The 24,102-nt window shown below is 42.7% G+C and overlaps 1 protein-coding gene across 1 annotated transcript; it reads left to right on the top strand.

Annotated features, from left to right (window-relative positions):
• The first annotated feature begins 5,691 nt into the window (after positions 1 to 5,691).
• Positions 5,692 to 16,578, top strand: hepacama (hepatic and glial cell adhesion molecule a). Its single transcript, XM_048267115.1, has 7 exons — positions 5,692 to 5,941; positions 11,356 to 11,697; positions 12,190 to 12,471; positions 13,367 to 13,460; positions 14,865 to 14,923; positions 15,205 to 15,269; positions 16,076 to 16,578. The coding sequence occupies exons 1-7, from the start codon at positions 5,854 to 5,856 to the stop codon at positions 16,394 to 16,396; spliced, it is 1,251 nt and encodes a 416-aa protein (XP_048123072.1). The 5' UTR covers positions 5,692 to 5,853; the 3' UTR covers positions 16,397 to 16,578.
• Positions 16,579 to 24,102: the final 7,524 nt, after the last annotated feature.

Here is a 24,102-nt window from a genome sequence, read left to right on the forward strand (position 1 = left end):
CCTTATCTGAAGCAGGCCACCTAGGACTGGGGCTACCTCTCCATCACACCATAGCACAAACACACATACACACACATTAACATGCCGGGGATTGTGTAGACACATGCACGCGCAGATGAGATGCTACACACACAAATTACTGTAACATTGCAGGGGAAATATACTCATACAGGAGATGATGCACACACACACACACATCTCTCTCTCTGTTACACACACATTAATGTAATTAATTAACATTCTTAAGAATATCTGGGTCCACTGAGTATATAGCATACCTTATTACTTTTTGTAAACACCAGTTGTTTAACACTTTATTACACCTAATTTACGTTTAGTTTAAAATCAGTGACTGATTCAGAAACAATGTCTTAGTCCACTTGACATTAGTTAGAGTAGTACATAATATTATATAATAGTATATGATTATTATGATAGTATATACTATATAATAGTACTATACAGAGTTTATTAGTTTGAGCCATGCAGCGCTGTGTGCGACTAAAACATAAAAGTGGCCCTCTTTACAGATCTGCCTCCTTTGCATATTCATATTAAGTTTTCTCCTCTTCACACAAACACACACATACAATATCCCTCCCACTCCATACACACACACACACCCTAATGTACACACATTCAAACACACACACAGTCATCCTCTTCCACATAGTGACACACACACACACACACACACACAGCTGTCACAGAAAGAGAGCTGTCACCACTACTGGAGTTACTGCCTTAAAATGAGATTCTTCATAGGTTTCCCATAGCAACACAAAGCGACCCTGAAAATGTGCCTAACCTCCTCCTCACCACTCACGCACACACAGACACACACACACACACATTCACACACACACACACACACACACACACAAAAATAGATGATTGAGTTGAGCTGTTATGGAAGTGCAAGTTCAACATGTATAGCAATGGCTGTCATTTTCAGAAAATAATCATCACATATAAAAATGCCTGTGTCATTTTCGGCACAGTAGCAGCAATAGTAGTGGTAGTTTATTTCAGCATTACTTTAAGTACTGAGCATTTACAAGAAGTCACATGTTTTTCCTCACTTTTTGTGAAATGTGTAAATTAATTTGAATTGACCTGAACAATGGCCATGAGGCCAGAGGAACACCAGAGGGCAATGTTGAGTCTAGAGTGACTGAGACGCTCAGGCCACTAGAGTCAAATACTGCTGTGCAGTAATGTTATCTAATGAGGAGTAACATATTTAGGCATTACTTTAGCAAGAATAAGAGGTGGTCGGCTAATTAAGGTTACAGCATAATTTCATTAATTCCATTCAAGTTCACGAAAGCATGTATGATACATTTGTTCAATACAGGGATCATCCAAGGAGTGTGTGTTGTGGACAAGGGTTAAGCAGTCGATTAAGATGTCTGGTCTCACAACACAAGACTTAATCTAGCAGGCAGTGGAAAGGCCTCTATACCCAGCAAATCTGATTAAAGAAAAAGCCTATGCACAGACACACGCACACACACACACACACACATACTTTAAAGGCTACTCCCTTTCTCTCTCTCTCTCTCTCTCTCACACACACACACACACACACACTATACTCTCTCTCACACACACACCACACACTCACAGACTCAGTGACTGTGTAAGTGTGCGTTCTTTGCTTCCTAATTTTCATTGATGCAGCTCTTTTGAAGATGAGAGATTCACTTGGGGGACTTTTATCTTGAACACAAAAGCTTTGAGTGTCTGTCTCCATATGAAAGGCAAGCAAAGTGTGTGTGTGTGTGTGTGTGTGTGTGTGTGTGTGTGTGTGTGTGTGTGTGTGTGTGTGTGTGTGTGTGTGTGAGAAAGAGAGAGAGAGAGAGAGAGATGCTTTGGAGGATGCTTTGATCCTTCCAAACTGAAAAGACCCTTCAGTGTTCCTGAGTTAGTGACTGAATGCCTTCAACAACTGATTTTGGCAGACATCCTGTGTGGCTTTAAATGGGATGACCCCTCGGTATTACTCTCTCATGAGAAATGATATCATTTACGTTCATACCTCAGGGCAAGGGGTCCTCTACTGGTGTGTGTGTGTGTGTGTGTGTGTATGTGTGTGTGTGTGTGTGTGCACATGCAAGTGTGTGTTTCTGCCAAAGTGATAGTTATGACGTGTCCAGTACTTGTCCAGTATGACAGTGTCTAAATCTGTGTATGTGAGGCCATGAGTGTGTGTCTGTGTGTCTGCTGACAGTGTGTGTGAGGGCCATTGTGAGTGTCGGCCAGACATCCAGCGGTGACTACACCCCTGGAATCAGTTGACCAGCCTGGGCCATGACATCATCAGCCCCCACAACAAATACATGAACAGCCGTCATTTACACAGATTTGTTTTCTGGTGCAGTTGTTTTATATAAACAAAAGCAATGGATAGTAAATAGTAAATAATATTAAATAAAAGCATTTATGGGCAATAGCTTCAAAATAGTTTTAAAAAGTAAAGTACATTAAATAGAATAATCAACAGATGCATGATGGTGTGTGTCTGCCATGGAGGCCTGTCTGAGTATAGTTGGATGGAGTGTGTGTCTGAACTGTAGTTGGGTGGTGTGTGTGTGTGTCTAAATTGTTATTGGATGGTGTGTATATTAAGGTGACCAGATTTCTGAGACAAAATCCTCTGACATTTTCAGTTCAGTGTAAGTGTACCTCCAAATGTAATGTTTTTATCTCTGTAAACTTCAAACGTCTTTTTACCCTAGTTCTCCTAAATTGCAAGGGAAGTGATTAACAAAGAGTTTTCTTCTCTGATCACAAAGCTGAGATCAAGAACATTCGTAACTTTGAATATCAGCTGTAACAAACAGGCATCAGCCAGACACTTCACTATAATTAAGTTGAGTGGGGGACATTAGTTAGAAGATACAGTCTTTCAAGAATTCCTAAATCTTCTCATAAGTCCTCAGAAAATATATGGTTTGGAGGGTTGAATCAGTTTTCAGTGGTTGATGTGCGTGTATGTGAGCTGTAGTTGGGTGGTGTGTGTGTGTGTGAGTGTAGTTGGATGGTATGTGTCTGCTGCGTGCAGGGGAGGCCTGTGTACTCTTGCTCCGTCGTCCTGCCTCCTTCCTGTGGCCCAGAATGCACCAGGCCAGAACTAATCTCCTCTTTGTCCTCCCAGCCTGCTTTTGTTTGCACATTAAAATCACATGCACCCCACTGCATGACACGAGACCTACAGGTTTGTGAAGTCCACCGTGGATGAAGATTGTGTACAGGTAACTAAATTATTCTCTAAACTGTGTGTATCAGGCAAGCACTCATCTTAGCTGCTCATATAGTGCTGCATCATGCCTCTTAGTAATTGATAGACCTCCCCCTCTCACTTACAGTCCACACACACACACACCTCCTCTTTTTCCTCTCCTCCTCTTCACCTCCTCCTCTCCTCCACCTCTTTCTCTCCTCCCCTCTTCTTCCTCTCCTCCTCTTCACACTCTTCCTCCTCCTCCTTACACCCCTCCTCCCCTCTTCTTCCTCTCCTCCTCCTCCTCAAACTCTTCCTTCTCTCCACAGTCCTCCTCCTCCTCCATCAGCATCCTTCACTTTTTCTGTTGCAGACCACCCCTTCTCCTGCCTGACTGACTCACAGAGGTAGGCTGTTGGGGTTGGTAAGAGGATGTTTAGGGTCTGTAAGCGGGGGTAAGTGAATGGGTTAGGGCTAATGGGCTTGTTAGCAGGGGATAGGGCTGATAGCGGGGGTAAATGACTACAGAATGGGCTGGCTAGGGCTGTTAGGTGGGGTAAGGGAATGTATTAGGGGCTGTTAGCTGGGGTAAGGGAATGTATTAGGGGCTGTTAGTGGTGGTTAGGGAATGGGTTAAGGGCTGTGAGGGAGAGAGGGATGGAGGAGGAGGAAGAGAGAAAAAGAAGAACAGAGGGAAAGGAAGGAAGGGGAGGTAAAGAGCAGAGACAGAGGGGGAATGAGAACGAGGGAGACAAAGGGACAGAACGCAGTAGGAATGGTTAGAGGAGGAGGAAGAGAGAGCAATGAGGGAGCGAGGGGGAGAGAGAGGGAGAGAAGGGGATAAAGGGGCGAGGGGAAAGGAAAGAGGGGAGGGGAAGGAGTGAGAGAAAGAGATAGAGTGTGAGAAAGAGAGAGAGAGAGGGATACGGGGTAAAGTGGAGAAGAGAGGGAGGAGTAGGGGACTGCTGAGGGGTTCCTTTTCAGAAGCTGCCATGGTGTTTTATTGAGTGCCCCCCTCTCATTCTCTCGCTCCCTCCTTCCCTCCTTCTCTGTCCCTCTCTCTGATACTGCAGACAGAATGCGGAGTCCCCCAGTAGGCCCCACGGCACAGCAGAGCCCCGCCTGACTGCCCGACCTATAAGAGTCCCTCATTAACGACCCCCACCACACAATACAGCTCAACAGGCCACTGCAATCCAATTACAAGCTCACACATGCAAAAACTCTGTTTTCTCTCTGCGATGTAGTGAAGCAAAGCAAAGGATTAAGAATGGACACAAAAAACATGACATGGTGTTATTGATTTCTGAAATATAAAGTGGACAGTTCAATGTTGTCATTCGGCTAACAGCTGACCGTACCATGAGAGTCCAGTAGGTAAGCCCTGATTTAGCAACTTTGGCCGGAGTAGTGAGAGGTCACATTAAAGGCCCATGCACCAGCAGTGATCAACACGACACAATGCCAGAGTCTTACAGACAAACCCTAGGGCCAGATCAGGGCCATATCTGAGGCGGATGCATGATGTCGTGAGCCGCACTCTGTGAGAGAGGACACTCTTCTCAGAAAAGACAAACAAACATTTAGGGGACATGCAAGATAGGGGCGGGGGGTCAGAGGGTGAAAATAGATGAGTAGTGTATCGAACACACAAAGCATGCGATGCACGCAAAGCGCACACACACACACACACACACACACACAAAGCACACATAAAGAGAGCTCACCCAAACACTCTCCACACGCACACTGACACACACACACACAAAGAGTACATACACAAAGAGTACACACACAAAAGCTCACATGGATAAAGAGAACACACACACACACACACACACACACAGAGTACATACACAAAGAGTACACACACAAAGAGCTCACATGGATAAAGAGAACACACACACACACAAAGTGGACAGTTCAATGTTGTCATTGGCTAACAGCTGACCGCACCATGAGAGTCCAGTAGGTAAGCCCTGATTTAGCAACTTTGGCCGAGTAGTGAGAGGTCACATTAAAGGCCCATGCACCAGCAGTGATCAACACGGCGACACAATGCAAGAGTCTTTTACAGACAAACCCTAGGGGCCAGATCAGGGCCATATCTGAGGCGGATGCATGATGTCGCGGAGCCGCACTCTGTGAGAGGGACACTCTTCTCAGAAAAGACAAACAAACATTTAGGGGACATGCAAGATAGGGGGGGGTCAGAGGGTGAAAATAGATGAGTAGTGTATCGAACACACAAAGCATGCGATGCACGCACGCGCACACACACACACACACACACACACACAAAGCACACATAAAGAGAGAGCTCACCCAAACACTCTCACACGCACACTGACACACACACACAAAGAGTACATACACAAAGAGTACACACACAAAGAGCTCACATGGATAAAGAGAACACACACACACACACACACACACACACACAGACACACACACACACAAACACACAGTGCTGTTGTTGAGGAGAGGGGCTCTGGGAGGAGAGAGCTTGAGCGCAGAGACGAGGCTCCGTCCTGCAGGAAGCAGTGAGTGTGTATTCTCAGGACGTGCCCGGAGTGGACAAACATGCACAGTGTGTGTGAGCTCAGCGCAGCCCTGCAGCCAAGATGAAGGCGGAGAGGGAGGCTTCCTCCAGGCTAACACACACTCCTGCTGTCTTACACACCGTCAGCTTGCTGCTTTTCTCCCTGGCAGGTAAGGAATCAGGGGAACCTTTCAGGCCTTTAGTGTCATTTCATGCAGTGGTTCACAAAATAAGAGGAGAAAGTTTGGACGGTAGATGCTGATGCTAGCATGTTGCTAAAGTTGCTATAAAGTTCAGTCTGTGTCAGCGAAGAACAGCAAAGAGTTTTTACTCTTGTTTCTTCTCTTTCTTCCTTCGAACACTTAAAACATCATTTATTGTTTTTTAGCAAAGTGTGTACCAATGTAGTTTTAAGGTTTGAAAACATGTTTTTTAGTCTTTAGTTGTGTAGTGTTTGGAGACAGCACTTTGAGTGTCAGTATGGCAGAGGAAAAGAAATAATATTAAGTAATGTTCCTCAATACGAATGCATGTTAGTATTTATACCTGCTCTGGTCGTTAGCAATTAAACATCTATGGATGCTGATCATCCATACACACACACACAAACACACACACAAGTGAGTTTTACATGGAGTCATAACAGTCCAAGGGTCAACCTAGGTTACGCTGGGGTCCAATAGAATAGATGACTTCAGTCTATGTTGATTCAGTGTTGTGAGAAATAAAACATATTTTGGAAATTGATCTTAATGCCTTAATTAAAATGAATTTTCTTTGTGAATAAATATTGTATCGTAAATAAATGAATGCTCTTCCTAAAAAATACAGGGGCATAAGTATACACACCCCTATGTTAAATTCCCATGGGGCAGGAAGATTTGTTTTATTTTTAAATGCCAGTTATTTCTAGCCTCATTGAGATGGGGTCTGGGAACTAGGCATTCATTTTCTCGTATTTGAAACGTGGTTTACGAATGCCCAGAGCTGTTTATTGGGTGCTACGAATGTCTAGCAAATGCGTCTGTACGTAGAGTCCATAGAATCCAGGCTGCCTAGCAGCGTGAATAAAATCGTGTGCGCAATACAGCTACACTATACACTATGCATCCTGATAAAGTTCCCACTATCCTCAAATCTTACCGACACTCTTTATCCTTGGGATCAATTTGACCCCAGCTAAATAAACCCTCAGAAAAGGATTATAATTAATATTGTTACCCAGTTTTTTTGTGACAGGTACTTAACAAGAGTGTAATAACCACCATCAAAATCCCTACAAAACAATCCCCCCCCCCACACCCCTTAATGAACTTTGGAACCATGGCTGGCAATATTGCCCATCCAGTGTCAGCAGCCCAAAGGCTTGCTGTTGCTTCCCCTTTTGACTTATACAGTCCTGCCAAAATGACTTATATGTAATATGTACTTGTGTATGTAATAATGATAATAACAATATGTTCTCATACTATTCAAATAATAATATCCATAATGTGTCAAATATTCATGTATCCTATGTTTCATACAGCTGGGGTCAAACTGACCCCAAGGAACATCAATGTACAAAATATTTGTACAGGATATTGAAAACAAATTATTGTACAAATTTCATGCTAACTCTGTTGTACCCTTCAATTGAGAAAAAGTCATGAAACATGAAGCAAAAAAAAAAGTGAACCATATATTTTATGATGTTAAACATTGCTTTGGGTCAAATTGACCCCAAGGATAACATAAGTGTTAAAATAGCCCCAAATCATTACATACCCTTCACCATACCTGACATGGGGTACTTTCCATAAGATCATCTCTCAATGCAAATCAAACCAGCTATTAAAGGTGCTCTAAGCGATGCCACACGTTTTTTAGGCTAAAACATTTTATGTCACTTTCTGCAAACATCACCTAACCATCCGCTAGCTGTCTGTGTCCTGAATACACTGAAAAAAAAACGGGATCTCTGTGGACAGCCCAGGCTCCAAAAATGACAACAAAAACAACCTGGGCAAACCTAGCCCATAAAAAACATAACAAACTGTTCCAGCAAATCACAGACATTTAAGAGAGTTTCAATTGCACGGGAGCAGCACAGGAGGGAGGGGGAGGAAGTAGCGAGCTAGCTCTCTGTTTTGTTTGAAAGTCAACATAAGTGACGTTACCCAGCATTGCTTAGAGCACCTTTAAGCTAACTGAAATAAAACCACACCATTGTCACTGTATGTGAAGCAGAATACGGTGCCTTTGATTGAGTTCAGTTGGTGATGACTGGAGGAAATTGGGTTGGCTGGTGGGAGACTGCTTCCTTTTTGATTTCAAACATTTACATTTTTGTTGCATTTATGTTAAACTTGGCCATTTTAGGCTGGAATCATTGTAGTGGAAGTATTTTGATGATAAGACTTGGTTGCATTTTAAATATGTCCAGCTCATGTGGTTAGACAATGTTGATTAAGGTCAAAGCTTATAGGTCAAAGGTTATAGTTTGTCATGTTTTTAAATTGGCTGGGTAAGTAAGTCACTCTCATGCTGGCTTATTGCATTTTCATTCATCATGTTTTTATTGAAAGTGATTTGCAGTGCAGTGCAGACATACATGGTCATTTGCGACTAAATCCCTCTGCCTTTCCAAGCATGTGGAATCAGCGGTTATATACACTCAAAAGGCCCACTCTAGTACCTGTGTTTTGGTTTGTCCTTGCTGGGCTACGCTAGCAACATGGCGGCACAACATGGCGGATTCCTTGGAAAGACCTGCTCTTTAAGTTGATATGAAGCACTCATTCTAAGCAGAGGAAAAAACGGTGGCTTGTATGTATAGGTTATTATACTATACACTAATGAAAACACATTTGCAAAGACAGTTTTACAATGACACAAGTTTAGTGTAATTGTTCTACCTTAAGCCTCTAGAGCATGTTACACCTGAAGAGTAAAGACAGAATGTAGGTTACACACTAAGGACACACGCAGAGTTACACACACAGAAAAAATGCAGAATGCAAGTTAGACACCCAGAGTCACAGAATTACACACGCAGAGTAATACACTCAGAGTAACAGAATGCAGGTACCACACGCAGAGTAACACACTCAGAGTAACAGAATGCAGGTACCACACGCAGAGTAACACACTCAGAGTAACAGAATGCAGGTTACACACGCAGAGTAACACACTCAGAGTAACAGAATGCAGGTTACACACGCAGATTAACACACTCAGAGTAGGTACCACACGCAGAGTAACACACTCAGAGTAACAGAATGCAGGTTACACACGCAGATTAACACTCAGAGTAACAGAATGCAGGTACCACACGCAGAGTAACACACTCAGAGTAACAGAATGCAGGTTACACACACAGAGTAACACACTCAGAGTAACAGAATGAAGGTTACACACGCAGAGTAACACACTCAGAGTAACAGAATGCAGGTACCACACGCAGAGTAACACACTCAGAGTAACAGAATGCAGGTACCACACGCAGAGTAACACACTCAGAGTAACAGAATGCAGGTTACACACGCAGAGTAACAAACTCAGAGTAACAGAATGCAGGTTACACACGCAGATTAACACACTCAGAGTAACAGAATGCAGGTTACACACGCAGATTAACACACTCAGAGTAACAGAATGCAGGTTACACACGCAGAGTAACACACTCAGAGTAACAGAATGCAGGTTACACACTCAGAGTAAAGACAGAATGCAGGTTACACACGCAGAGTAACACACTCAGAGTAACAGAATGCAGGTACCACACGCAGAGTAACACACTCAGAGTAACAGAATGCAGGTACCACACGCAGAGTAACACACTCAGAGTAACAGAATGCAGGTTACACACGCAGAGTAACACACTCAGAGTAACAGAATGCAGGTACCACACGCAGAGTAACACACTCAGAGTAAAGACAGAATGCAGGTACCACACGCAGAGTAACACACTCAGAGTAACAGAATGCAGGTTACACACGCAATTAACACACTCAGAGTAACAGAATGCAGGTTACACACACTCAGAGTAACAGAATGCAGGTTACACACGCAGAGTAACACACTCAGAGTAACAGAATGCAGGTTACACACGCAGAGTAACACACTCAGAGTAACAGAATGCAGGTTACAGGTTAACACACTCAGAGTAACAGAATGCAGGTTACCACACTCAGAGTAACAGAATGCAGAGTTACACACTCAGAGTAACACACTCAGAGTAACAGAATGCAGGTTACACACGCAGATTAAAGGCAGAGATCCACCCCCACCCCCCCTTCCCCCCCCACCTCTGCCAGTGATGGCTGTGGTCATTGTCCCAAAGGCCTGATTAGAGGAGCACAGGGACCAGTGTGTCCTGCCTGTCCGTCCACAAAGAATGTGTCTGTGGTCAGCCTGGTGCACTGGAAGAAATCAGGCCCACAATTGCCGCCTTTGTCTGCTCATCCTGGCAACAGCTGACGAGCGCCAGCGCCAACCAGCCATGCCGACTCGCTCGCTCACTCGCACCGTAACAGCCAGCCTTGGGGGCCGCCTGGGCCACACTCTCTGGCTGAGAGCACACTCAAAACAGGGTTTTCATTATGGGTTGCAGGCTCGCTGTTGGACTCAGAACATTCTAGTCTTCATGCTCAAATAATTTCCTGTGACTTTGATGTGTGCTTCTGTCATGTTGCTAGGTGCCATATATCAGACCAATGAATGTGGAGCCATGAGGTTTTCATATGTCCTCCAAAACCCCCAAAAAGCTAGATCCAAACTAACAACCTGTAGTTTGGTTCTAGGATACTGACAGTTTCACAGACAAGGGCCAAGTTTCAGGTAATTACATCCATTTTACCAAAGAAAATCCAAAATATTTTCAAATAGACTGATTTAACTGGCTACCTTGGCTTGGCTCACTAAATGTACATATTCATACCCCCAGAGGATAGCCTGACGAGCCAGACCCACATCAACATGTGGGAACTCACCTTTGGCAGTGCTCAATCCGAGGGGCAAGATAAACGGTTGTCTTTCAAATTCCCTCTGCATGCAATAGGATAGCGCTACAACCCATGAGTCCATTGCGTTTTTCCACGAAAATGATGCAGGCCCACATGCCAACATGCCATATAAATTTCGTCATCCTCGGTGCCACAGTATAGTTATTTAGGAAAAAACCCTCCTTATTTAGGTTGGGGGTGGGGGGTAAAAGTCTAGTTGCCCACCAAGTTTCATGTGCCCTGGTTTTCATGTGCCCTGGTGCCTCGATTCCCGGGACACAGAAACAAAACTTTGATAATCTTGGTGCATAATAATCTTTGTATGGATGGCGATAGAAACATTTGAATGATTCTATTTGTGCTGTTTTGTGTGAGTATGTTTCTGTGAGTGTGTGTATGTATGTTGAGGTGGTGTGGAAGGTGTGAATCAGCCAGTCACCAGCCTACATAAGACCACAGAGACAACAAAATAATCTTTCATGGATTATTAGATAGATAGATAGATAGATAGATAGATAGATAGATAGATAGATAGATAGATAGATGGCTAGTCTGTCAACTTTTAAATGATCATTCTGTGTTTGTGTGTGTGTGTTGAGGTGGTGTGGAGGGTGTGAACATCACCAGCCAGTTGCCTGTGGTGCGGGGGGTGCTGGGGGGGTCGGCCCTGCTCTCTGTCAGCTACACCAGCTCCAGCTCCGACCGGCCAGTCATCAAGTGGCAGCTCAAGCGGGACAAGCCCATCACCGTGGTCCAGTCCATCGGCACCGACGTCATCGGCAGCCTGCGGGCGGAGTACCGCGACCGGATCCAGGTGTTTGAGAACGGGTCGCTGCAGGTACACAACCTACAACAGTCAGACGAGGGGGCATACGAGGTGGAGATCTCCATCACTGATGACACCTTCACCGGGGAGAAACATATCAACCTTACTGTGGACGGTAACATTAACATATTACATCAACAATGGACGGTAATATTAGCTGAGGGCATCAACTTCATTCTGGACTCTAACATTACCTTACTGCATCAACCTCAAAGTTGACGGCAACATTAGCTTATCAGTAATAACCTCAGTGTTGATGCTAAGATTAATTATCCAAGCTCAGCCTCATTTCACCAACAGCACTGGTGACACTAGCATTAGCTCACTGCACCAACGTCACAGTGGTCAAATTGCTCACTACATTGAAGCAACAATAAGGAGTGTGGTTTAGACTAGCATCTAGCATGCTAACAAAGTTAAAAAAAAAAAAAAAAACTTTTTCTAACAGTGGTAAAATTCTGCTTTCCCTCTTTAATTTCACAGTGGGCAGTAATATTATCTCACCACATCAACTTCAACTCGTTTGTTTCTTTCATAGTTTTATGCCCGTAAGTGTTTGTCCCGTTGCCTTTTGTGAAGAGTGTGACCGCTGCATGTCTGCCTGCAGTGCCGGTGTCCCGGCCATACGTGCACATGGTGGCCTCGTCCGTTCTGGAGCTGAGTGAGCTCTTCACCCTCAACTGCTCCCACCAGACCGGCACCAAAGCCTCTTACAGCTGGACCAAGGGCGGCAAGTCACTGGCCAATGACACGCGTCTGCTTCTGTCACATGACCAGCGGCTGCTGACCATCATGCGGGTGCTGATGTCCGATGACGACGTGTACAGCTGCAATGTGGAGAACCCAATCAGCACCATGAGGAGCGCACCTGTGAAACTTACTGTCTACCGTATGTACACACACACACACACACACACACACACACACACTGCATTACTCACTCACACACAGACACACACACACACACTGCATTACTCATACACACACACACAATTTATTACTTATACACACACGCTGTATTACTCACACTCACACACACACACACACACACTCCACCACCCTGTGTGTATATATCTACATTTCCTTCAGGATCATTAAAGTATTTTGTCTGTCTGTCTAACTGTCTGTATTTCTTTATTCATATGTTTAGTGCACTGTAGTGAGTGGATTAATGTGTGTGTGTGTTTGTGTGTGTGTGAGAGAGAGAGAGAGAGAGAAAGGTGTTCTTTGCTTTCTAGCCACTCTGCCCTTTAAGAACGTTTCATAGCAACCCTACTTTCATTTCAACCCTCTCACACCACAAACTCTTTTCATTTCAACCCTAATTGACATCCACACACACACACACACACACACACTTTCTTTTCACTACAGACCTCGCTTACACACTTTCTTTTTATTCTAACATCCACAGTCCATCCACTAAAACCATCCCCAAACCTAGACACACACATACAACTCTTTTTCACCAAATGTACTCCTCCAAAAGACACACACACACACACAGTCCTTCAGTGTACTGGCCCCAAAGGCTCATATTTTTTCATGTGTTTCATCACTCATCAGTTGTTTCATGTGTTCAATGTGTTCAAACATTATAACCTGCATATAACCCAGCATAAATGGTTCCACTACAGACCTGTGTGTGTGGCCAGGTCATGTTCAAATCAAACTGGCCTGGTTCAGTCCAAACTCAGTACCGTCACTTTCTTTGGCCTCTAGTGCAGTCTCAAACTCTCGCTGTTTCTCTGATATGGTCCCAAACTGCCGTTTCTCCTTGGCAGGTCGCAGTTCGCTATACATCATTCTGTCCACCGGGGGCATTTTCCTGCTCATCACCCTGGTGACTGTGTGTGCCTGCTGGAAGCCTTCCAAAAAGTAAGACTGCTGACAGTTTTCAAAGCTACACACACACACACACACACACACACACACACACACACACACACACACACACCATTAACAATCACAACATATATCACACACACACACTTACACATACACACACCAGACAGACTTTTCCAGGATTGGACAGAACACCAGTTCTTATTATTGGAGAAGGTCACCATGAACATTCATTAGAGACCAGAAAGCTACAGGCTCCACCTCCCATAGCACTTTGTCCTGCTGTTTAAATGAGCTATATGAAGGTTTTTAGTCTACAACAGCTTACAATGACCACCATGTTGTTTAAAGGTGCTAGTATTTTAGTCTGATACATTAAAAAATGGCAATTAAAGTGTTTAAATGAGCTATGTGGAGTTTTTTAGTCTACAGTAATCTCTTTCCTGGGTGTTTAAAGGATCAGTTGTTTCATGTGGATATGGAGTTGATTTAGTCTAAAACCTCCACAAAATGAGTTAGAAATAGAGACAGAATGTGAAGAAACAACACATATGGTTGTCCAGATGTCCAGATATCCACTTAAGTAAGTGCCCTTGAGCAAGGCACCTAACCCCTCTCTGCTCCCCGAGCGCCGCTGTTGTTGCACGCAGCTCACTGCGCCGGGATTAGTGTGTGCTTCACCTCACTGTGTGTTCACTGTGTGCTGAGTGTGTTTCGCTAATTCACGGATTGGGATAAATGCAGAGACCAAATTTCCTTCAAGGGATCAAAAGAGTATGTATGTATGTAAACCAGCTAGCGTCGGCCCGGCTCTCTCTTAATACCATGTGGCATTTAATACAATGTAAGTCAATGGAAGAGTACTCTGGGGTCCTTTGAAGGGTTTTAACTAGCGAACTTTGTTGTAGCAAAAGTCTGTCTGTGTCGCAGGCAAAAGATTAAATTTGGGGAAATGAAAAAGAGTCTTCTAGATTCTAGAGCCGACTGGAAATGTTTGAAATTCACATACAACTTTTTACAAATTATTTTTAAGTTTATTTTTGGGGTTTTATGGGTTTTGACTTTATTCGTATAGGACAGTGAAGTGTGACAGGAAGTTAGTGGGAGAGAGAGATGGGGTGGAATCAGGAAATGACCCGGGTAGGATATGATGTGCGAGAGCTGGGTGCATTGTATTGTGTTTCCATCATAGTTTCCCATTAAAGTTTACATTTTTATCACAGTCCATTCCTTCATTAGGTGTCCTTTTTAAATTTGATTTCCATTGAGGATGTTACTGCACGCAGACTGGCATTTTGCCAAATTTGTATTAAACAAGATCATTGTAAGCTCTATAAATCACCTGTTTCCGCTCTTGAGAGCCAGAGAGTAGACTGTGAAGACACATGCGGCATGATTTTCTCTCTGAGTTGTGACGCTGCTCTCCTGATCTCACAGAAAGAAGAAGCAGAGGAGGCTAAGACAGGCTGCTGAAGAGAGGATCAGTAATCACGAAGGTGAGACAATACTACACACACACACACACACACACACACACACACACACATGGAGAGAGAGAGAGGAAGCAAAGGCAGGCTGCACACTACTCCAAACACACACACACACACAAATACTTCACACATACACACACACACACAGACAAAAGAGGCAAAGGCAGGCTACACATTACTCTACACACACAAACACACACACACACATACACACACACAGTGATGCAGCCAACATACGAGCCCCAGCGTAAGATGAACTTCCCTGTCTAAAGTCTTCTACTTTGCAGTGGACGTAGTGCCCAGGAGGAGTGAGAGGCGGAAGCCCATGGCCCTGTACGTCCTCAACGAGTCGGTGAGTTACAGGTTCTTATCACCAAAATAATATATTCCTTGTATGTGTCATCACCAAAATAACATATCCAATCATAAAGCCTTATATGTGTCGTTGTGACCAGAATGTGACCAGAATAACATCTATTCATAAAGCCTTGTATGTGTCCACCAAAATAACATATCCAATCATAAAGCTTTATATGTGTCGTGACCAGAATGTGACCAGAATAACATCTATTCATAAAGCCTTGTACTGTATGTGTCATCACCAAAATAACATATCCAATCATAAAGCCTTATACTGTATGTGTCGTTGTGACCAGAATAACATCTATTCATAAAGCTTTGTATGTGTCATCACCAAAATAATTTTTACTAAATTATACTGTACCTCTCTCCACCTTAACATCAGTCTGGTTACTAGAAAGATGTTGTCTGTTCACTATAATGGGTTTAATCCATCAAGCCTCTGCACTGTTGAAAATTAGGTTAAACAGATGGGTGTGCACAAATGCACACACTCACACACACACACACACACACACACACACACACCTATATGCAGGTGTACATAATATACATGTACATACACATACACACAGATAGACACACAGACAGACACACAGACACACACACACAGACACACACACACACACACACACACACACACACACCTCTATGCAGGTGCATACACACAAACATACATGTACACATACTGTATCACATACACACACACATAAATATTTTGATTGTTCTCTAGTAACAAAGTATTGTCTGTTTTTGTGTATTCTCCCACCTCAGTTCTAAATGTAATTTCCTGTGTAGGAGTATGCTGAGGATGAGCTGGACACCAGCTGTGGCGTTCACCCCTGCGACCCCTCCAGTCTCCCTGGTTACCACGGCACCCTCTCTTCCGCCTCTCAGGTTCCCGACTCCTTGCCCCAGTCCACCAGGAAGTACCCCCGCACCCCTGTGCCCTCTCCCTCCCCCCCCCCCCACAGCAACCCCCCCTCTGCTCCCGGCTCGCCCCCCCAGCTCAGAGGAACGGGGCACAAGTTGCGCTCCCCTGTGGTTACCCCCCCGCCCCCTAACACCGAGGAGCCCCCCCTTACTACCCAGGACACAACCACTCATAACCACCTATGAGCAGGAGTATGCAACTCACACATACATATAAACACATACATACACCTACACATACACACAGACACATACATAAAATCTGGGGTCAAATTTAGCACCTGCCTATGGCAAGCCATTTTAACATTTACCCGCTAAGTTTGACAAACCGGAATTAACATTGTAGATATCAACAAAAACGAATCTTTCTGACTTCAGTCGTCAATTTAAATGACAATTTTGGATAGTTGGATTATTGTCATTCAAGATATCTGTTCTCTGTCCGTAGGCTAATTTCCCCCCCAACATAATCGGAAGAAGTGGGCTTATTTCCTTATTTCATCTAAAATAACTAAAACTCAGGACACCGTGTGGTTTATTAGACTCTCATGTTATCAACTGGCTTGATCTCTGTTCGTAGCCTACTACGCTACTAAATGCACCAGCACCATCTACAGGAAACTCCATTCATAATGGTGTTGGCTGTAATCGAAAAAATCAAAGCAACATTGAATCATCAATTCTTGCTGCCAGCTCCCGTCTTGCATAGACTGCAGCATTAAAAAGACAATTAAAAACTCCTTCGCCCTCTGGCTGCTCTCATATGGTGCTAATTAGTGCTAATTACAAAGTAAACAGTTAACAGGTGCTATGTGATTTGATGATTTGAACAACAACACGCTCTGCTCCCGCCTAAAGTGGGATCCGTGCCTAATTTGCATAGCAATACAGATATCTCTAACGTCATTTCGCCTAGTCAAAACTCTAATTTAAGATATCTATAATTACATTTTGACTAGGCAGAATGAAAGTTATAGCTATCTCCAATTTCAGATAATATCTAAAAATGTTACACTATACATATCCAGTCTAGCGGGTAAATGTTAAAATGGCTTGCCATACCTGCCAAGCGCATGGCTGGAGAATAATAGCAGCTCCTCCGCCACTTTGGCATGTGAAATACATCTGTTCATCTAGCGGTATCACTATGCTTTGATTTTTGCTGCTACCCTTAAGAAGCTGCCACTATGCTTTGTGAGTGAACTACCCCTCCGCCTATTTCAGTGTTGTACCACAGACTGTGAAAACCTAAACCTAGCAAGATTTATGAATATGTGTCGACTACGCAGCCTAACTTTAAAGGTGCAGTCAGGTATTTTACGCAATTTCAAGCCCATAATATTTTTTATGTCACATTCAGCAATCATCGCCTTACGAATGCTAGCTGGCTGCCCATTCCGTGAGTATAAGTATATATACTCTTTTGATCCCGTGAGGGAAATTTGGTCTCTGCATTTATCCCAATCCGTGAATTAGTGAAACACATTCAGCACACAGTGAACACACAGTGAGGTGAAGCACACACTAATCCCGGCGCAGTGAGCTGCCTGCAACAACAGCGGCACTCGGGGAGCAGTGAGGGGCTAGGTCTTGCTCAAGGGCACTTCAGTAGGCCCACACTGTAAAAAAAACGGTCTCTGTAGGCAGCCAGGCTCTGAAAACTGGAAACAAACAAAGCGGGGCCAGCGTGGAATTTCATGGAAATTCCAGCGTGGAATTTCTCTGAATTCTGAATGTAGCCTAGGAGTGAGATGCCTTTTTGCCTGTTTGGTCCTTGGTTAAAAAATTTTTTTTTTCTTCTTTGCACAAAAGTGTCATATAAACAAATAAAACACAAACAAATGCTACTTTCTACGAAATCCCTGACTGCACAAATGGTTTTCTGTTAAATCTCACCTCTAGCCTAGAAATCTAGGCGCACCCTAGCGGCAGAAAATGTCATTTTCACCCAGGGTAGTCTAGCAACTCTCCATTGGCACCACACCATTTGGATTTGATTATGAGGTGTCTTTCAACCTTACCTGGAAAGCCAGCCCAAATTTCCTCCAGGGTAAAATGTGCTACCTTACCCCGAATTTTTCCCAGGTAAACTGTCCAGACCACTGGTGTCGAGGAAAGGCAAACAACTTCATGGAGGGGAATCTAATTTCTATAGCGTGATTACTGTGTTAGCGAGAAATATGTTAGCCATTGATCATTGTCAGACATTCATCAGTGTAGGACACTCAAGGAATTTATCAAACACTAGGAACTTAGTATAGGGGCTAATCCTCTTCTCTTCAACTGCAGATGAGTAACAGACACAAGACAGCTTCAGTTCAAGGAGTTGAAGCTTTATTTGGCAACCAACAGTTCAAACTATGCATTTGCTACAAGTCTGCTTGCTCTGCTTTGGTTTAAATGTTCCCATTCCAGCTTCTAACTAATGCATCTGCATTTTCACTTGCCTCCACTCACAAATCTTACAGAATTGTTATTAAAAGAGCCACACCACTTCCATAACAAAACTATGAATGTAACTTGTTGACTTTCAGTTTTGTTGCTTCTGTGCCATGGAAGATAGGCTTACAATCAGTTCTGTCCATCATTGGTGGTAAGCGTAGGTAAAATGACTATTTAAAATGGAGATATCTTATATATTTTCATACCAAAGTCATATTTTGTGAGACACTATACATAAAAATAGATTCAATTTCATCTCGCAAAATTGTGAAACATTCTCTCCAGATAAGGCCCCATCTAACACCACCACACTGAGATGTCCTCTAAGCCATCTTTTTTTTTTCAGGGGAAACATTCAAATAGTTATGAAAAGTATTCTTTAATACAAAATAATGCCTGTATGGTACATTTTTCCATCTACCAGCCACATTGGTTGGTAGGCCAAAAAAGTTAATTTGACCCCTGCACACTTACAGTTAGGAATAGAATTATTCATACCCCTGGAAAATATTGATTTACAGTAATGTTGATTTTCTCTTGACCAATATGTTTTTTCTGACTGAAAATTATACTGGCACATGGCTAAAGGTTGTAAGATAATGTGGTAGGAAGTGGAATCAAAAAAGAAGCCTTCTCAAAGTAAATGGTAACATTGAAACAAGGGGCTACATTAAGATTTCTGCCGAGAGACCTGGCCCAATAGGCAGCATTGGACCATTAAACTACACAATAATCCATCCAAAACAGTCAAACAATGCAAGAAATGGTTAACAGAGAACAATATCAACATTTTAGAGTGGCCCAGTCAGAGTCCAGACCTCAGTCCATCAACAAAGTGAGCACAAGGCCAGAGTGATGGCAAATAATCGTTCCTGCCTCAAAACCTGGATTGCTGCAAAAAAAAAGTGCAGTCTAGAATCATTGTGGAGACATGGAGAGGCTTGGTAGGTATTATAAGAACCATTTTGAGAGCTGTGAATGCAAATAGAGATTTTTCCATTTGTATGAATCATTTTGTATGGTATTTTTCATAAAAATGTTTAAAAAGATGAAAACACTTGTTTTGATTTTATGTTTCTCCCATATTGTTTTACAACCTTTTGACATGCGGCAGTATCATTTTCAGTCAGAACAAACATATTGGTCAAGAGAAAATCATTAAATCAATATTGGCCAGAATAATTTTGTTCCTAACTGTACACACATACATATAAAAACAGCCAGCCCCTCAGAAATGAGAGGAAAGATGGACGTTGTTGTTGAAATAAATTTAATGTAAACCATGTGTCAGATGAGTAAACTTCCCTCCCTGACATTTTAAAACATGTCCTAACATCAAATACTAGTACCCATAGCTCTTACTCTCCTTGCTGGATTAGAAGTGCACATTCTAGTGGATTAGAATGTGCTGTCAGACATTGCTTCTCATCATGTAGGTTGCATGCACATGCACACACACACACACACACACACACACACACACAGGGTTACACATGCACCAAATTAGATGAGGCTTTGCATGGGTGTTTTCCAGAGGAGCCTAATGTTCCCTGTAAGGCCTCAGTACAGTGTGTATATTTGTAAAATTTAAATGCTTGTAAGTGTGCTTGTAGTGCTGTTTTTCATTTCCTGGGAATAAGGTTCCTCTGAAATGTTTATTAATGTTTAAACTAATTTAATTTCACCTGCAGGTTGGAGTGCATCATTTAAAAAAAAAAAAATCCACTTGCAGCTCATGCAGTGTAATGCCTTTTTGACACACCAATGGAATGACCCATGTTGGAGTTGTGCAGATAGAGGTCATGCCCCTGTAACTTGTGAAATGGATTGACATGAGATTTGTAAAAAGTTGATGTCTGAGCCCTTCCTGATTTTAAGTGTACATACTGTACCTAGTCTGTAAATATGCATTTGTGGAATAATGTCTCCTCATGTCCTCTTCTTAGAAGCATTTTTTTTAGATCTCAGGTTCTCTTTACACTGTTTCACTTTCTAATGATGTAGAAAAAATAGAGAATGAGAGACCAATATTTACATTAAAACAGATTTTGTCCATATTTGTTATGAGTGTGTGTTATGTACTTTGTGAAGTTCTCACAAGCAGTAATGTTTGTTTCCATTAATGGTTACTGCTGTCCCTCTGTAAGTCTTGATGGCTGCTGATCCAACATCAAATGTTGCAGCATTACAACTGAGTGAAATTATAGCACCTTTTTTGTGGTGCCAACAGTCTTACATACTATAACCTTTGTCATTTTGAACACCCAGACAAACATGGGAGCCGATTTGAATTTGCTCGGCAGGTCCATCTGGTAACAATCGTTGTTGGTGCTTTGTTTTATCTGTAGAGTTAATTTTTAACATGTTAATTTTGCTGTGATTAATTAATGAATGTGCTATTTTGACAGTCCTAGTATTAATACATTAGCAATGGTTCGCAAGCAAAACACACACACACACACACACTGTTATGGCCCCCAAAGTTCCTTATGATTTACCGTTATGATTTTTGGCACACCCTGCTGGCTGTGAGTGGTACGGGTACTGTTACTGTACTGTACAGTTCATAACTGTAGAGACCAATATGGCCGTTTCCTACACATATCCCACCCTATCCTCGGCAAAACGTCGACATGTGAATACATTGAGCCAATCATGTGGTGTGATGTGAATACATTGAGCCAATCAAATGGTGTGTTGTGAAGACATCGTGCCAATCATGTGTTGTGAACTCACAGCTGGAACAAGGTTGGTGTTGTGAAGCCTTGCGCATGCGCATTTCTGCCGAATAGGATGCCCAATGAGAGCGTTGCAATATGGCCGCTGAGTGGAGGGACTTGCCTAAAAGGCCTTTGGTTTGCTCCCTAACCAGGTGATCCAATTAGCCAGGATGCGATGCACCTGGCCAGCCTCTTCAAAAGGCACATTCTGGACCAGGGCCCACTTCCCCGAAAGCATCTTAAGCCTAAGAGCTTCGTAAAGTCCCTCTTACGAACGTCTTAAGATTTGCCGACTGTTTCCCGAAACCATCGTAGCTTAAGAGCATCGTTGAAAACACTTTCGTATCTCTGAGTGCTCCAGAAAACTAGTTACCGGCTAAGAGCGTCTTAACAGTACTTCTCACTGAGGTCACCAACAGGACATACAGAGGAATTACAACTTAGAATACATAATCCAATTTACGTTTCCATTCTTTATTGTGTTTACCTGTGATGAATCAGATTTTAGCGTGCAAAATAGCCTACATTTAATGGTCATAATAATGTGATGAAAAGCGGACAAAAATGCAATCAAGTTATGAAACGAGACGTTGCCAGAATAGTTTGACATTATCTTTGCTAAGTGAATATTTTATTAGGCCTATGAGGTAAAAAAGCAGAGAAAGCAACATGTGGTTTAGTCTGTAGCCTACTGCATCAAAATCTAAGCCTACACATTTCCTCTCTTTCTTACTCGACTTCTTTCTTATCTTCAAATGTGTTCTTAAGTGGCACCGCGAAAAATTATTGCATGGTGCAACAATCTAATCTTAAATAATTACAATTATTTATGTCTGTGTGTGGTATATAACCTACTTGGGATGCTTACATGCAGATGCCAAAGTGTTTCTTTTTTCGTATTCATGTGAATTAATGTGTAGAGTTTAAATGGTAGGCCTATAGCTGTGACGTGCAGTCACCTGACATCACCATCAAATTAGAGGATATTTCAGAACTATTAACGTGGACAGCTCCCCTTAAGAGCATCTTAAGAGCACGTTCACGCTACGAGCATGTTCAGGAAACAGTCGGAAAAACCAAACGAACCATCGTAAGATGAATCGTAGAAAACCCTCTTAAGAGCGTGTCTCTGTCGTTATCGGTAAACTGGGCCCTGGTCTGCAGAGCATTTTTCTGGGTTCTTCCTGCTGGTTGCTACCACCTCGTCATCTCCAGTTTTTTGACGCCTTTGAGCATTTTCGTCGGCTTTCAAGCCTGCTTTTTGCCCTTTTTAGGGAACTCAAATAAATACACCTGTTGAGCCTTAAACCTGGTTGTGTTTTCCGATTTATGTGACGGTTTTCCCTGGGGAACCGTAACACACACACACACACACACACACTCAGAGAGAGAGAGAGAGAGAGAGATTAAGAAATTCAACAGAATATTATAGTCAGTTTCCTTGAGTAATTTCGTTAAATTTTGTGGGGAAATTATAAAAACTATGTATTTTTGGAAACCTTACAGGATGAGGAATCAGAAAATCTTTGATTCCAAATTTTCCAGGGTCTATATGGTGGCCATCTTGGATTTTCAAATGAGCTGGGGGCCACTTCTGCCAGTGTCATCTGATTGGAGGGCCACGTCAGTATTAAAGAATAATACAGCACAAAAAAATGGCTATTTCCTAAAATGCTATGTTTTTTTCAAATACTGTATTTTCAAATACAAAACTACAAACAGAAAGTGCAAGTCTTTTTATCTGTTTTTAGACACCTGTGCTAGCAACCTTATAAATAAAATAATGACAAATCATAAAAACAAACAGAAAAGCATAAAAACAGGTAGGCCTATGTGTGTGTTTCACACCAAATAAAAATATTTTCCTCTCATAACTTTTTTAAACCTGGCAAACTAGGCGTCAGGGTTAAGAAAGCAACACCATTGGATTTCTATATCAAAATTTCAAAAGGCCATGGCTTGAAAGTGGTCAGAGATAAAGTCCTACTGTAAATGTAAAACTCTTTTAGTATAAACAAAAATTTATGAAGGGGGTAAATTTAGCCATCTAATTTGCCGCTGGATGGCAAGCACCTCAAATTATGCACCTTTCAGTATACTGGATGAACATATTTGAGCAGGTTTACTTTCTTTTTTGTCATATTACCCACATAACAGGAAAACACCTAAGATGTATAGCAACAATAGTAAACTATTACTAGCCTATAACCACAAGGCCTACAATAAAGTATCCAGGTCAAATCAGTTCCTATCGTGGGTGACTTTGTAGTTCTTCAGAGCCCTATTTCTACTAGCCCTGCTGTCTGTACCACGTCCATTACGGACACTATCATCACGATTACCACTGCAACCTCCAAGCTATGTTGGGCAGAGGGTCGAAATAAGCATGGTAGCCTATGCTTAGTGGACACCGTCGTATACATGCAAAGACGCACCTCCATTCACAGACGCACCGTGACTATCACTGTCAATAGACGATCGATCATAATCTCCAAAAGGATATTCTCCTTGAGAATCAGAATAGGTGAATAACATAGCCTACCTAAGACTATATCACAGGTGAACGTTTTTCAAGATTTGGTGTAGGCCTAGCTAGCCTGCTAGCCTGGCGGGCCATCCTATATCATTGAAATGTATAGTCTGAATCCGAACCATTCACCTCGCTTAATCCAAGGGCGGGCAGAGAATTGTCTTTCAAACTGCCTAGGCATGCAATAGGCCAGCTACGAC

This window comes from Alosa alosa, chromosome 16 (genome assembly GCF_017589495.1).
Source record: "Alosa alosa isolate M-15738 ecotype Scorff River chromosome 16, AALO_Geno_1.1, whole genome shotgun sequence".
Taxonomy (NCBI): Eukaryota; Metazoa; Chordata; class Actinopteri; order Clupeiformes; family Clupeidae; genus Alosa; species Alosa alosa.

Coding starts and splice junctions, on each gene's coding strand:
- hepacama (XM_048267115.1), top strand. CDS start 5,854: ATGAAGGCGGAGAGGGAGGCTTCCTCCAGGCTAACACACACTCCTGCT. Junction 13,461..14,864: donor TGCTGGAAGCCTTCCAAAAA/GTAAGACTGCTG, acceptor CTGATCTCACAG/AAAGAAGAAGCAGAGGAGGC. Junction 15,270..16,075: donor TGTACGTCCTCAACGAGTCG/GTGAGTTACAGG, acceptor TTTCCTGTGTAG/GAGTATGCTGAGGATGAGCT.